Source organism: Acinonyx jubatus, chromosome E2, assembly GCF_027475565.1.
Source record: "Acinonyx jubatus isolate Ajub_Pintada_27869175 chromosome E2, VMU_Ajub_asm_v1.0, whole genome shotgun sequence".
Lineage (NCBI taxonomy): Eukaryota > Metazoa > Chordata > Mammalia > Carnivora > Felidae > Acinonyx > Acinonyx jubatus.
In genome coordinates, this window is record NC_069396.1 from 54736226 (window position 1) to 54751559 (window position 15334).

The 15334-nt window shown below is 43.2% G+C and overlaps 1 protein-coding gene across 1 annotated transcript; it reads left to right on the forward strand.

Annotated features, from left to right (window-relative positions):
- Positions 1–5957: 5957 nt before the first annotated feature.
- Positions 5958–8553, forward strand: LOC106972974 (vomeronasal type-1 receptor 4). The gene has a single exon (XM_027037151.2). It carries the CDS (start codon positions 7528–7530, stop codon positions 8551–8553), a length of 1026 nt encoding a protein of 341 aa, XP_026892952.1. The 5' UTR covers positions 5958–7527.
- The last annotated feature ends 6781 nt before the right edge of the window (positions 8554–15334 follow it).

The following is a 15334-nucleotide window of genomic DNA, read 5'->3' on the forward strand; positions in this document are numbered from 1 at the left end:
TATGAATTTCCTGGGGATAGTTAGTGTCAAGATAGTTAGTGTTGAAGGGGAGCAGGAGCCTTAGAGCAGGGATAATGGGCTCCTGCAGACAAGATCATTGTGGGTCATGAAATCAATGGGGGGAGTAGGGTGTTTGGGTACACGAAGGGGCCCAAAGGAGAATAGCATATGTAAGGTTGTGAATCGGGGAATACAGGGAGGTAATGACACTCAGTATTTGAAGGCTGGGATTTTGAGGGAAGGGTAAGAATGATAGGGAGTTGGGCTGAGGTCACTGGAGGAGAGGAAATATAGGTCCAGAGGAAGGCAGAGGCAGTGGAAGTCAGGAGTGTTTGGCTGAAGTCACAGCAATGGCATGGGGCAGAAGGAAGCTATTCTAAGTGGGTGAGGGTTGGAGGTGGGGTATGGAGGTAGAAGGGTCTGGTGAAGGTGGAGGGAAAATGCAAATTAAGGAAGTAGAGGGTGATAGGGTATGATCTTAACTATGGACAAGACGAAAGGAATTATCGGATGAAGTTCTCAAGGGCAATAGAGATACAGAGGGGATCGGTATGGAGATTCAGGGGATGGTTTGTGGCACCTTGGGGGTCACTGATTCATTTCCCCACTGGTTAATACTCTCATTTCCATGGAGTCACACATTACTCATTGATGGTTTTTCCTTTGATCCCATGAAGCAAAACTTGTGCTTGTACGAGATGCCCCTACACAATTTTTAACATACTGTAAGGCCACAGGTAGGCTGTTGAGAAATCAGCACTCATCCCTATTTCACTCCTTTGTGGGAATTTCAGGTGGGGTGTGTCTGGGGCGCATCCAGCAGGAGAGCCTCTTCACTGGTACCAGGCACTCATTGTTGGCAGCGGGTGGCAGGCCTGACCCTTCCCGATACTGAGCTCTTCAAGAACACTCATTGTCCAGAACTGATTCGATGAAGTTGTTCTTTAGTGGAATATATCTGAAATGTAATGCATGCTATATAGAAGAAATAAAACATAAAACAGAATTGAAAAAGTGTAAGTAACGTTTCTTTCTTGTGTGAAACCATCTGAAAGTAATCCCTGGTAACAGGCTTATGGATGTAATTATAATTAAGAATATTTTTATTTTTCTCCTAAGGAAGTAGCACATTTCTGGTGTTATCCCTTCATTTAATTGCCTTACATGGTAAAAGGGATTTTGCAGATGTAATTAAGAGACTCATCATCTGACTTAAAATAGGGAGATTATCCTGGATTGTCTGGGTGGACCAAATTATCATATGCCCCTGAAATCAGAAGAGGTCTTGTACATGTAACAAGAGGAAGAGATTTGAAACAGGAAGGGGATTCATATGCCTGTTACTGGCTGTCAGGGTGGAGGGAGCCTCAAGGTGATTGTCCACAGAAAGGACCTCTGGCAAGAATGTGAATCAGTGTGGAGGTGAATCTTCTTCACAGGCTCCAGGTAAGAGCCCAGGAGAGCCAGCATCTACATTTGGGCTTCCTCACCTACTGACCTGTGAGAAAATCAATGAGCGGTGCTTGAACTGCTGATTTCATGGGAATTTGTTCCAGCAACAACAGAAAGCTACCACGGTCACACCTCATTTTGTTGCACTTTGCTTTATGGCTGCAGAATCTGTGGTTTTTGCAAACGGAAGGTTTGTGGCACCCTACCTCGAGCAAGTCTATCAGCACCAGTTTTTCACACCATTGCTCCCTTTGTGTCTCTGTGTCACATTTTGGTAATAGTCACAATAGTTCAGACTTACCCTCTGTCATTTTTTTCTCCTAGTTATCTATGTTTAGTGATCTTTGATGTCACTATTGGAATTATTTTGGGGTGCCATGAACCATGCCCATATAAGACAGCAAATGTAATGAATGAATGTGGGCTGCAGATGTGGTGGAAGAAGCAAGAGATCTGAATTAGATGTTGAGTCTGTCAGTGGGGCTGAGTTGCTGCAATCTCATGATCAAACTTGAGTGCATGAGGAGTTGCTCCTTCTGGAGGACTGAGATGGAATCGACTCCTGGTGGAGATGCTGTGAGGATTGTAGAAATGACACCAAAGGATGTGGAAGGGTATATAGTCCTAGTTGGTAAAGCAGCAGCAGGGTTGGAGAGGATTGACTCCAGTTCTGAAAGCAGTTCTGTGGCTAAAATGCAACGAGACAGCATCATACGATACAGAGAAATTGGTGTGAAAGGAAGCCTCAATCAAGGCAGCAAACGTTATTGTTGTCTTTTTGAAAGATATTGCCACCTCCACCCCAACCTCGGTAATGCCCACCCTGACCAGTCAGCAGCCTTCAACATGGTGACAAGACCCTCCACCAGGAAAAAGTTTCTGACTCCCTAAAAGCTCAGATGATGGTCAGCATTTTCCTGAAACTAAGTATGGTTGAAACATGATGCATGTTGTTTTTTAAACATAATGCTAGTGCACACTCAATAGACTGCAGTACAGGGAGGACATGACTTATGTGCATGGGGAGGTGAAAAATTCCTTGGAATTCTTTTTGAGATATATGCTTTTTCGATGTGCTCTGGAACCAAACGTGCAGACCTCCAAGGTGTGCCTTTAAATATGGAAACATGTAATGATAAACAATAACATGAGGTGTTGATACTCAAAACTGATGCAATTTCCATCTCCAAATGTAATGATTTTCTTCATATTTAGATTTATTTTGTTTCTCAACGTAGCATTGGAGTATATCTGATGTTATCTCAGAAATGACATAAAAATAAATACACACTTTTGAAGATACTCTGTTTTGATTCAGTGTGTACATAAATATTGTTATACTGGCCATACTTTACAATCAAATAGTTTTTATTGATCATTAGTCTATAAAGGAGATATCTTTATGCAATAGAAATAGCTCTCCAATATTCCCCGAAAAACTTCAGTTTATTCCCTGATGATTATTAATGAGTCATTTTATCTAAACACAGGCAAAAGTTTTTATGCGTATAAGAGTTAAATGAAAAAAATTCTTGATAGTGAATATCTGGCTAAGATGAAAAGACCTTTAATTTTCTCTGACTCTTTTTTTGTTAATTAAAAAAATTTTAATGTTTGTTTATTTTTGAGAAATAGGACACAAGCCTGGAAGGGGCATATTGAGAGGGAGACATAGAATCTGAAGCAGGCTCCAGGCTCTGAGCTGTCAGCACAGAGGCTGACAGTGGGCTTGAACCCACAAACTGTTAGATCATGTCCTGAGCCAAAGTTGAATGCTTAACCGACAGAACCACTGAGGTGCTTCTCACTGACTCTTTAAGTATAGAGAACACGCTGATGGTTACAAGAGGGGAGCTGGATGCGGGGTATGTTTTAAAGACCCAGTGGGGAGTAAGGAGTGCACTTGTTGTTACGTGCACCATGTATTTGATGAAAGTGTTGAATCACTATATTGTCTACCTGAAATTAATATAGCAGTATATGTTGACTAATTGGAATTAGAAGAAAAACCAAAAAACAACTTTCTCTATTTTTTTTTAAATATCCAACATTCCTATAGTATTAGGAAGAAATAATGATATTTTGTAATTTTTAAAAAAGGGTTAAATGTTGGCTATCCCACACATCATGGGGTATCAGTAGTTGGTCCAGTTGCTTTGTGCACATGTGGATAGTCTCAGTGGTTCTTGAGATGGGATGATTCCTCCACCATTTTTGCATGTTCTCACAGTCCATGCATACTTGCGAAATTGCCCTTGCAATGACTGTAAAATACAATATCCCAGGATCTGTGTACCCTCATGCCATAACTTTTCATTTAACGTTTACTTATCATGTTGAACAATTTAACAGAAAATGTAAAGGAGAAAATGTAATCTGAGAGCAAATGTAAACCTAGAGCAGACTCTTTTTTTTTTTAAATTTTTTAACGTTTATTTATTTTTGAGAGAGAGTGTGCATGAGAGAGTGCAAGTGGGGGAGGGGCAGAGAGTGAGGGAGACACAGGATCTGAAGCAGGTTCCAGGCTCTGAGCTGTCTGAGCCCTACGTGGGGCTTGAACTCACAAACTGCAAGATCATGACTTGAGCAGAAGTCGGATGCTTAACTGACTGAGTCACCCAGGTGCCCCTAGAGCAGACTCTTTATCTAAACTCACCAACCATTACTGTTTTGTCAGTGTCACACTTAGGATCAGCAGGGGGTTTTAGAAACACCATTACTTGTGCTTCTTCACACCTCCCCCACCTGCATTTTGTGAGTTGTTCTGTCTCCAGGACTCATTTCTGAGAGTGGAGCCCAAGCTCTGGCCCATGGGGAGGTGACAGGGATCTGCTGTGCCTGGTTTTGTAGGAGGATCTTGGTGCAGTCCTGTCCCCAGTGCTGTAGCAGGATTTGAGATGTTTCTAGGAGGGCAATGTCTCTAAGACGGGGGAGGGGAAACTCATAGTATGATAACCTTCAGATCAGAGCTGTTTGTGTTGGTCATGAATCCCTCTGGTGGAAAAGGACGTAGAAGGGGTACTTTTCTGCATTCGAAGGTGCTTCTGCCCGTGGGGAGGCAGGTGAAAAGGAAGGTGTGACAGTTGCAGGGGTTGCTATAACAAGGACCCTACAAGGATTGGCTGAAACAACAGACATTTATGTCTGGTGGTTCTGGAAGCTAAAAGTTGAACATTAAGTTGTCCTCAGGGGTGTGCTTCCTTTGAAGGCCCTCGGGGAATCCTTTCGGGCCACTATCCAACTTCTGCTTCCTTGAATTGTGGCAGCAAAGTTCATGTGGTGTTCACCCCGTGTGCATTTTTTCCCCAAACTTACGCCCCCCCTTTTTTGTAAGGACACCAGTCATGTTAGATTAGGAGACTCCCTACTCTAATATGACTTCATCTTAAGTAATTCCATGTGCAATGACCCCGTTCCCAAATAAAGAGACATTCTGAGGTCCTGGAGCTTAAGACTTCAGCGTATTCGGTTTGATGGGACACCGTACAAACCATAAAAGAAGGGGTATGTTGATGCCATAAAAAATGCATATTTACAAAATATGTTTTTCCAGAGAGTGAGAACATGGGTGGAAAATTGAAGAACAACGGGGAAAACGTCTTTCTCAGACTCATACTGATATCCAGGTCAAATGCTGCGTCCTTTCTTCCCCCGAGAGGCCATTTGTTTATAACTTGAAAACCTTTACTTCTCTCTCTCAACCCTGTCACCCCAGCCCTTGACCTGGGCTCCGTGTCTCACAAATACCCATTCTCCCCTCCAGCGTTTTCTGTCCCGGGCCCACGGTGCCCTCCTGCCCAGGCTTCTTTCCCTCAGGCTTTGCGCCCTTTCCCACATGCCAGTGGTCTCTAGAGGTGCTAGCTAGAAACTTGTAGTTGTTCTTGGTAATTGGCCAGTGGGGAGAAAGTTGGCAAAAATATTCTCAGGTCCCACACCTGTCACTGCCAGTGCTGCTTCAGGTGAAATGCTGATTGCTGTTGTGAGGTGCGGGGGCGGGGGGCGGTCACACAGTCATAAACACATCTCAGGGCCCGGTTGCCCATCTTGCACACGCACTCACTTCTCTGACCGTCAACACGGAGCCCATCATGCAGGCAGCAGGAAGAAGTAGGTGGGTTTTCTCTGTGTTCATCTGAGAGGTAGACTCTGTAAGGGAAGGAACTGTGTCAGGAGTCCAGGTAAGTGACCAGATTGAACAAAGGGGGTTTTCTGCGTTTGAATCTGGCTCAGTGCCAAACCCACGGGAAGCTGGATTGCCTCCTGAGCCAGGAGCTGAGCTCGTATAGAGAGATGGGGTCCTAGACCTACACCCAACCCTGATGGCTCCTAAGGCGTGTAGTGTAATCCTCACTGGCAGTGATTATGTGGTTTCACCCAAGTGGTCATGAAATCTGTGTTTTTTAAGTTTTTATTTTAATTCTAGTTGGTTAATGTAGAGTTAATATAGTTATATTAGTTTAGGTGTACAATGTAGTAATTCAATTTCTCCAAAGGAATGTGATTTTTAATGTACTTAAGTACTGTAGTTCTGGAGACAGTCTGCTCTTGATTCTGTGTTACAGGGACCACAGACATTACTGTGAGGTTTCTAAGGTGCCCTCAGAACCTTGATTCGAAATAAAGAGTTTGATGAATCTCTAGTATCATATCATTGTGTGTAGGAACAGTGTGTCTAAGGGGTACTTGGGTGGCTTAGTTGGAAGCTCATGGGACTCTTGATCTTGGGGTCATGAGTTTAAGCCCCATGTGGGATGTAGAATTTGTTCAAATAAGTAAAACTTAAAAAAAATCTATAAACATTCTGTGTGATCACAGGTGCTGGTTTAGAATTGTTTTCTCTAACTCCAGGTATTTGAAGTGTTTAATAGATATAAGAAGTGTCTGTGAATTAAACATGGAGAGGCTTTTCCCAGTTAACAGGGAAGCAGCACGTAAGAAAAATAGAACTTAGTAAGTTTCTTGCAAGATTCTTAGCCTCCAATGTATCTTATGATATTTCTGCTCTATTAAATATTATAAAAACCAATCCAAGATTATTTCACTTACAAGTCACACAAGGTATTTGCCTGACATTCCATTATGCATGTGTCCTGTCTTTCTTTTCTTTTTCTTTTTCCTTAAATAGGCTTCATGCCCAGCACAGACCTCAACACAAGCTTGAACTCAGGACCAGAGATCAAGACCTGAGTTGAGATCAAGTTTTGGACCCTTAACTTACTGACCCAGGCACCCCTTGTATTTCAGTATCTTTCACAAATCATGCTTAACTTTTACTAATTTTATTTAACTGAGGTTTTAACAAATTGATACCTATAGATTGTGAAAATAGTAGTAATTTTGTTCCCAGTATACATTGTTTAAGCAGGAACTAATGTTTTCTGTCTTGAGTTCCAAGGTCTTAGGAATAGTACTTTTGTTTCTGGAAAAAAACAATGATTCCTTCTGTTGCCTTCCTAATATGGAGCCCTTCTTGCATTCATTAAAACCAGGTTTCCATGAGGCAGGAACCTGCAGCTTTGTTGGACAGCAATCAGTGCATCTACAGTTTTCTGAGATATCTAGGGTGGTATTCACGGTTTATAGTTGCTTATAGAAAGGGTGTTCATAAATAATGGAACATTTTCATTAGCAAAAATTGCATGTAAATACCGCCATCCATCTTGAAATGGCAAAGTGTAAACATAAAGCTAAATATAGATCTGGTTTATTTACAGAACACAGCTAAGCAGTGTTTTTGTATATCATTAATTGAATGCACTAACTTTCTGCACAGCGCAGCCAGGTTCTCATCACCTGTCTGCCCCTAATTAATGAGTGAATGTAGACAAGCACTTAACCTCTCTGTTCTTCTGTGGCCCTTATGTTTCTAAGGAAGGCAGCAGTGCCTGCCTCATGTATTTAATGAGAAATAAGTTATTTCATGGGTGGTAGTTATACTGTTGTTTCACACATAGCAAGTGTTGTGTAATGGTTGTTCATGCAACTCTTGGAAGGCCTCAAATGACTGAAGAACTTTAAGTAATTATTTGAAAGTAAGAAGTGTTGGTGAGTGGAGAATATCAGATTTCAGTTGACATGATTTGTCTGGCCTCTGCCTCCTATTCCCACGCAGGATCCTCTAGCCCAGAAGACAAGTATCAGTCACTGAGGACAGACAGGATGGCCACCAGGGATCTGGCAATAAGAGTGATCTTCTTAATCCAGACTGTGGTTGGAATCCTGGGGAACTTGTCTCTTCTTTACCATTATGTCCTTTTTTCTTTCACTGGGTGTAGGCCAAGGCCCACAGATTTGATTGTCAAGAACCTGATTGTAGCCAACATTTTGGTCCTGGTCTCTTTTGGAATACACCATACCCTGTCAACTTTTGGGTGGTATAACATGTTCAGTGATTTTGGATGTAAATTCTTCCCCTATGTTCGCGGCGTGAGCAGGGGCGTGTCCATTGGCATGACCTGCCTCTTGAGTGTCTTCCAGGCCATCATGATCAGCCCCCAGAACTCCAGATGGACAGCGCTTAAAGAGAAAGCTCTCAAGTGCCTTGTCCCTTCACTTGTCCTATGCTGGGTCTTGCAGATATTGATAAATATCATGTATCCTGTGGTTATGGGTAGCACTTTGAACAAGAATAACATCACAAACAGAAAAAGTTTCGGGTACTGTTCAGCTGTTCGTTATGAGAAAACCAGAAATTCATTGAATACAATGTTGTTAACATTACCTGATGTGTTGTATGTGGGGCTCATGCTCTGGGCCAGCGTTTCTATGGTTTTCCTTCTGTACCAGCACAAGCAGAGGGTCCAACACATTCATCGGACCAGCGTCTCCTCCACATCATCCCCTGAGTCCACAGCCACCAAAACCATTTTCCTCCTGGTGTGTACCTTTGTCTACTTTAATACCCTTTCGTCGGTCTTTCAAATCGTTTTGTCTGTTTTTGACCGTCCCACCTGGTACCTCGTGAACACCAGTTCAGTGATCACTCTGTGTTTCCCAGCTGTCAGTCCCTTTCTGCTCATGAGCCGAGACCCCAGGGTATCCATGGTCTGCTTTCCCTGTATAAGGAATATAAAATGCCCTCATTTTATGAGAATTGTGTAAATTGTAGGAATTTCCATAATGTTACTCATGTCAGTTATTCCTTCTTCACCTCTGAGTCCTGTATAATTGTGAGAGGCTAACTGAATAATGGTAAGCAGAACATGTTTAACATCTCCTTTAAAGTGAAAAATAAGTTACAATAGTAATCATAATGCAATATTATATCATTATCTTATAAATCCTTATTGAAGTTTTGCTAATGATTTTAGTGGAGGAGTTCATAAATTATGCAATTTCAATCATCAGATCCTGAAACAATCTGGATATTATGCAGAACTCTTTGGGAGTGTCATGTAAATTTGTTACAGCAAATATCCCTGAAGTGATGTAGGCATGGAATTAAAGCAAAAGGAGCCTGGAAATGGATCAGCCTGTGGCTGCTCAACACTGACACTGAAGAGAATGGTATCAGAGGAAAAATTCAGTAAATGAATAAAGCCTTGGACACCCAGTTATGATTGTGGCACATTTCATCCTTAGGAAGGTGGTAGTTAGTCAGGTGAAGTATGATGTTATGGGAACATGGGAGGTGAGCATGAGTAAACATTTTCAGATAGAAATGGTCAGATTGGACTGGAGCAGATAGTGGAGAGCATAGATTAAAATTTTAGCTGATTTAAAAAAAATTTTATTTTAGAGAGAGTGTGAGAATAGAGGGTCAGAAGGAGAGAGAGAATCGAGCTGCATGATAAATGTGGAGCCTGCTTGAGATTCTCTCTCTCTCCCTCTGCCCCTCTCCTAGCCTTGTGCCCTGTCTCTCTTTCTAAAAGAAAAAAATATATAAAAGTATGTTTTAAAAATATATAAAGGCACATTCTCCTGTCATAAGTGTGTCGCTCAAGGAAAGTTCACAAAGTGATCACACTCTGTACCAGGTATTTGGTTCAATAGATAAAATATTGTCAGACTCAGAAGCCCCTTGTGCTCCTTACCAGTCAGTCCTCATCACGGTCATACATGCCGTGACATGGAACAGCATAGGTCACTTTAGGCTCTTTAGTACTGATATAAAGGAAGTAATAGAGCATGAACTCTTTGTATTTGGCTTTTGTCATTTTTTCTGTTGTTTGTGAACTTACTGCTGCATGTTGTTACTGATCATTCATTGGCATTGCTGAAGAGAGGGTTCTCCTGCATAAATTTGAAACTATTAACTCAGTCACTCCACTTTTAATTAGGATAGTGGTGGTCTGTTAGGAATAATGCTGTACGTAAATTTCTACCATGCTTTGTTAGCACGCATAAAACTTTCTGCTGGCCATAGAAGTAACAATGGAGTTGAATGGTGACAGGTTTACATCTCTGCACCTTTAGGAAACAGTGCCCAAGGAGTTTGAAAAATTGTACAAACGTTCACACCCACCAGCAGTGTAGGAGGTTTTTGGTTTGTGGACATGCTTGTCAACAGTGTTGGGTTTTTTTCCTTTTTCTTTTTGACTTCTGGTTGGTGTGCACTGGTATGAAGTAGTGAACTTCTTTTTTTTTTAATTTGTCTTAAAAAATCTTTATTTTTGAGAGAGAGACAGAGTGTGAACAGGGGAGGAGCAGAGAGATAGGGAGACAGAATCAGAAGCAGGCTCCAGGCTCCGAGCTGTCAGCACAGAGCCCGACACAGGGCTCGAACTCACAAACCAGGAGATCATGACCTGAGCCAAAGTCAGACGCTTAACGGACCGAGCCACTCAGGCACCTCATCAAGTAGTGATTTTCTTATACTCTCCTTGATTACTATGGAAGTTGTGCATTGTTTCGCATATTCCTTAGACATTCGGAAATATCTTTTTCAAGTATACCTTAGTTTTATTTTGTCCAGTTTTTTCTATCATGTTGTCCTTTTCTTAAAAAAAATTTTTTTTTTACATTTATTTTTGAGAGACAGAGAGAGAGAGCATGAGCAGGAGAGGGGCAGAGAGAGAGGGAGACACAGAATCCAAAGCAGGCTCCAGGCTCTGAGCTGTCAGCACAGAGCCCAACGTGGGGCCGAACTCACAAACCACGAGATCATGACGCGAGCCAAAGTCGGATGCCCACCTGACTGAGCCACCCAGGCGCCCCTCGTGTTGTCCTTTTCTCAATGTTTTGTAGTAGGTCTGTATATTTGTTAGACATGTTTCCTTTCTTGGTCTCTTTTTTCTCATGCTCTCTCTGTGTCTTTGTATGTTCATTTTTTTTCCTGAAATTTATTTATTTTGAGCGAGAGAAAGTGAGAGACAGCATGTGCACGAGTTGGGGGACACTCAGAGAGAGAGAGGGAGAGAGAATCCCAAGGAGGCTTGATGCTGTCAGCGCAGAACCTGATGATGGGCTCAAACCCTCAAACTGTGAGATCTTGACCTGACCTGAACTCAAGAGTGGGATGCTGAACTGACTGAGTTACCCACATGCTGCCTGTCGTTGTATGTGCTGATGAGAAGAAAGTCTTTAAATTCTTTTTATTTTCTAATGTTTATTTGTGAGAGAGAGACACAGAGTATGAGTGGGGGAGGGGCAGAGAGAGAGAGAGAGAGAGAGAGAGAGAGAGAGAGACAGAATCTGAAGCAGGCTCTAGGCTCTGAGCTATCAGCACAGCTGACACAAACTCACAAACGGTGAGACCACGACCTGAGCCAAAGTCAGATACTTAACCAACTGAGCCACCCAGGTGCCCCGAGAAGAAAGAAGAAAGTTTTAATGTTAATATAACTCTTTCCTCCTTTATACATAATGCTTATTTCTGTTCAAGAATACTTCCCTTTTTTAAGTTATTTTTAATTTTATTGTAGAGAGAGCATGAAGGGCGAGAGGGGCAGATGGAAAGAGCGAGAGAAAGAGAGAGGGAGAGAATCTTTAGCAGGCTCCACTCTCAGGTGGAACCCAAGATGGGGCTTGATCTCCCCCTACTTAGCAGAAATCGAGAGTCAGCAGCTCAAATGACTGATCAACCCAGGTGCCCCCAAAATCTTTATATCACATTAATCTTTAGATTGGCAGTCCTTCCAGAACTGAATTGCTGTATGTGTGGATAGTGAATTCTATTTTTTTCTGATAAGCTAACAAATTTCAATTCTTTCAGAATACACGATGTTATATGTGGAAACAAGGGGAACAGATGTGACCACGAATCTCTTGCTGCCTATTGTGTGTGAATAATACTGCCTTTTGTCTTGGTCCCTGGAGTCTCATGTCTTCTTGCAGCATCCATGCAGCTGGCAGGCTCACTTACTGGTTTGCAAATGGGGTAAAATCTTATACTCTTTACATTTCTTGAAGTCTTGGCAATGAGGATGGGATAGCAATTGAGCAGTACAAGGACTAACCTTTGTGTGTTGCCATAGTAACAGTGGGAAGTGGAGTTGAGGTGGTAATTGAGTGCTTTCTGAGTCTGTGTGGACTGCTACAAGAAAAGTCACAAGTGTATAGTGTCGAAACGAGTTCACATCTCCCAGGTATGGAGTTTGAAAATCTGAGATCAGGGTGCCAGTGTGGTTGTTGAGGGCCTTTCTCTGGGTTGCAGCCTTCTGCTATTGTCATAAGACAGAATAGAGGAGGGAGTTCTCAGGTCTCTTTGTAAGGGGCACCCATCACTTTCATGAGGGCAGAGCCTTCAGGTCACTTCCCAAAGGCCCCACCTCCAAATGCCATCACCTTGTGGGTTAGGTTTCAATATATGTATTTTTAGGAAACACAAACAGACCATTGCAGGACCCTTTGGAACAAGTTCAACAACCAGTTTGTTTCTATGTCACAATGTAATAGGAATTGTTGTGTTATGGGCTTTGCTTCCCCATTCCAGAAGTTCCAGACGGGATTGTCCCAATCAGGGTGAGGTGCAGGTAGAGAAGTGTTACTGGGACACACAGCCTTTCATTTGCCATCATTGGGGGGTTTCCGTCCACCTCTGATGTACCAAGTTTTCATAACGTATGTGATATTCTGTCTGTTGGCCTGTTAGAGGCCTCAGTCTTAATCGCTCTGTCTAATGTGCCATCACCTCTGCCAGTAGGGGTGGCTGATATAACCCAAGCAATTCAGAACCCAATAAAGTTCACTAGTAAAGTGCTCAGTCCCTCCAGCAGTGAAGGAAAAATCCTCTTGTTTCCTTCCTGTCACCTAGAAGGAAGTCAAGTCTTACTGAACCCCTCGGGTGTGGGAGACAGCACAGGTCTCTGTGAGTGCTGTGTCTGTCATTTGGAGCCTCTGGCAAAGGGAGGAAGCCTCGACCCAGAAGCACCCCATGGTATGTGATTTGGGGGCTCGTGCAACACAGTTAACTGGTGCACTGTTTTGAAACAGCAGTTTTAAAACTAAATAAATAAATTTTTAACAATACACTGATTAACTTGCTAGTGTGCTCTCCTCAAAACTGACCCTTAGTAGTGTTTTCACTGTGTGGCTTCATATTCCACTTTTGGAATGAATCAACATGGACTCACTGGGAAGAGAGTAAGGAAGGGCCTCACGTTTCTCGTGTCGAATGGAAGTGCCTATTCAAGAATGAAGGCACACTCTTTCCAGCAACATGCCATGTTGACAAGAAAAAGTCATACCCATCCCTTCTGAAGAAATTTTTAGCTCCACGGTGTAGCCAAAGCCACTGGCACTATGAACCCTCAATATCCTGAGGGTCCCCTAAATGCATGGCCCCCTTTGCTGATGGTTTAGGTAGGCTGAACTCTAGTGGTGTCCCCTGGGCCACTGGGTCTGGTTAGTCTCGGTGCTGGCTCTGCAAATCCGAAATCAGAGGTAGTCCTTCCTTCACCGGTCATATGTCAGATTCCTGGGCTGCTGCCAGGGGTCTAGCTGTTGAGTGTGCGACTTGGAAAACAGTGCATGGCAGATGAATGACTTCCCTCACTCCCCCCCACCCACCGCAAACCTTAATGGGCTGTGAACAGCGGAAGCACATTTCACTGCTATAATAATTGTGTGGGTCCCTCATTCAGTGCCCTTGGTGAGGCCTGTTCTCACAGAGACTGATCAGAATGAAGCTGCTGATTGAGCCTGTTTCTGATCAGAGGTATCTGTGCATAGCGCACTTGTGACTCCCTTGCACGGTTTTATTGAGGTATATGGGACGAATAAAATTGTATGATATTTAATGTGCAGCCTCAGCTAACAAGACCCAGAGCTGTTGGGGTGGAGAGAGATCCCAGAACACGGAGAGCAAGCAAGGAAAAATGCAATGCCTCAACATCTCTTTTTATTGGGAGTCTTGCCCTTCTGTTGACACAATGAAGGGGGAGAGAGCATCCCAGGCCTTCCCTTCCCTATCTGCAAACTGACTGTAACAGTCTTCCTAAGATGTTGGTGGAGGTTGTTTTGAGTGAAACTTGAAACAGAGATTAGGCCCAACATTTCCCGACTCTGTCAGAGGAGACAGACTCCAGGGCATACTCACGATGCCAGGCCAGGGATGGAAATTCTGGGTCAGGGAGACAGACACGTGGTGGTGGAGTGTGGCTCTGGGGTTCAGGGCCAAGCCTGCAGAGGTGCAGGGAAGGGGAGACATCTATGCAATGATCTGAGAATTGAATGGGAACTGCTCTCTAAGGTATGGAATGGTTTGGACAAAGGCCTGTTTGGTGTGGGAAAGCGTGATGTGCTGAGGGGGGTCCGATCTTCCACAACTGCTAACCTCCACCAGTGGAAGTGACATGGGGCGTGATAGCCCCTGCGGTGCACCCTGGGGGCTTGGAGCTCTGGACTGTGTCCTGAGCAGGATGCCTGGGCAGGCACAGTGTCTCTGGCCTCAAGAGACTCATGCCCTAGGTGGTCTCTGACTCGGAGTCCGAGGTGGATGAAAGATAGATAGTGCCCTCGTGTTAGAGTGTGTTAGAAGTTTATTTGGGTGTCTCACTGAGTCTCAGGAACAGGGAGTATGATGACGAAGGGAGAATTTCTGGCAGGTTGATGGAAGAAGTGTATGACAGATGATAGAACTGTACATTGGACAGTAAAATTTGCCGTATGTACATTAAACATACGTGTTAAAAAGTTTTTTAAAAGGAGGCAGATCATGGGTGGCTTGGTTTGTTGAGCGTGTGACTCCTAATTGCGACTCAGGTCATGATCCCAACATGATGGGACTGAGCCCCATGTCAGGCCCCATGCTGAACGGGGAGACTGCTTAAGGTTCTCTCTCTCCCTCCATCCTTCTGCTACTCACACTTTCCCTCCCTCCCTCACTCCTCCCCCCTCTCCCTGTCTCTCAAGAAGAAAAAAGAGGAAATTCCTGACACATGCTACAGTGTGGTTGCACCTTGAAAATATTATGTTATTTAAAAGAAGTCAATTCCAAAAGATGATAGATTCCATTTGTAGGAAATGTCCCTACTGGCCAAATGGATGGAAACAGAAAATAAGCTTATGGTGCCCAGAGTTTGGAGGGATGAGGCTACTTAGGGTGATGGTTGAAGGCTACAAGTTTTTTGTGTGTGTGGTGATAAAAATATTGGGAATTGATTGTGTTAATATGTGCGCAGGTGTATGTTAAAAAAACACACATTGAAACCACTGTGCACTCTAGGTGGTGAACTGCATGTGAATTGTACCACAGTGCTGTCCCAGAGATGGTACAGGAACATAAGAAAGCTGCAGAGCCTAGTTTATGATTTTGCAAAGGAGACTTCAGGAAGAGTTGTAGGTAGCAGGAGGGATCTAACACTTTGAGAGAAGGATAAAGTTACCAGGAAGTTGTAACAATCCTGAAAGTCTGAGTACCTACCATCAGAGCTTTAAAATTTGTGAGGGAGCAAAAAGAGAAAGAGAGAATCTCACAATTATGTTTCACAATATTTACAGG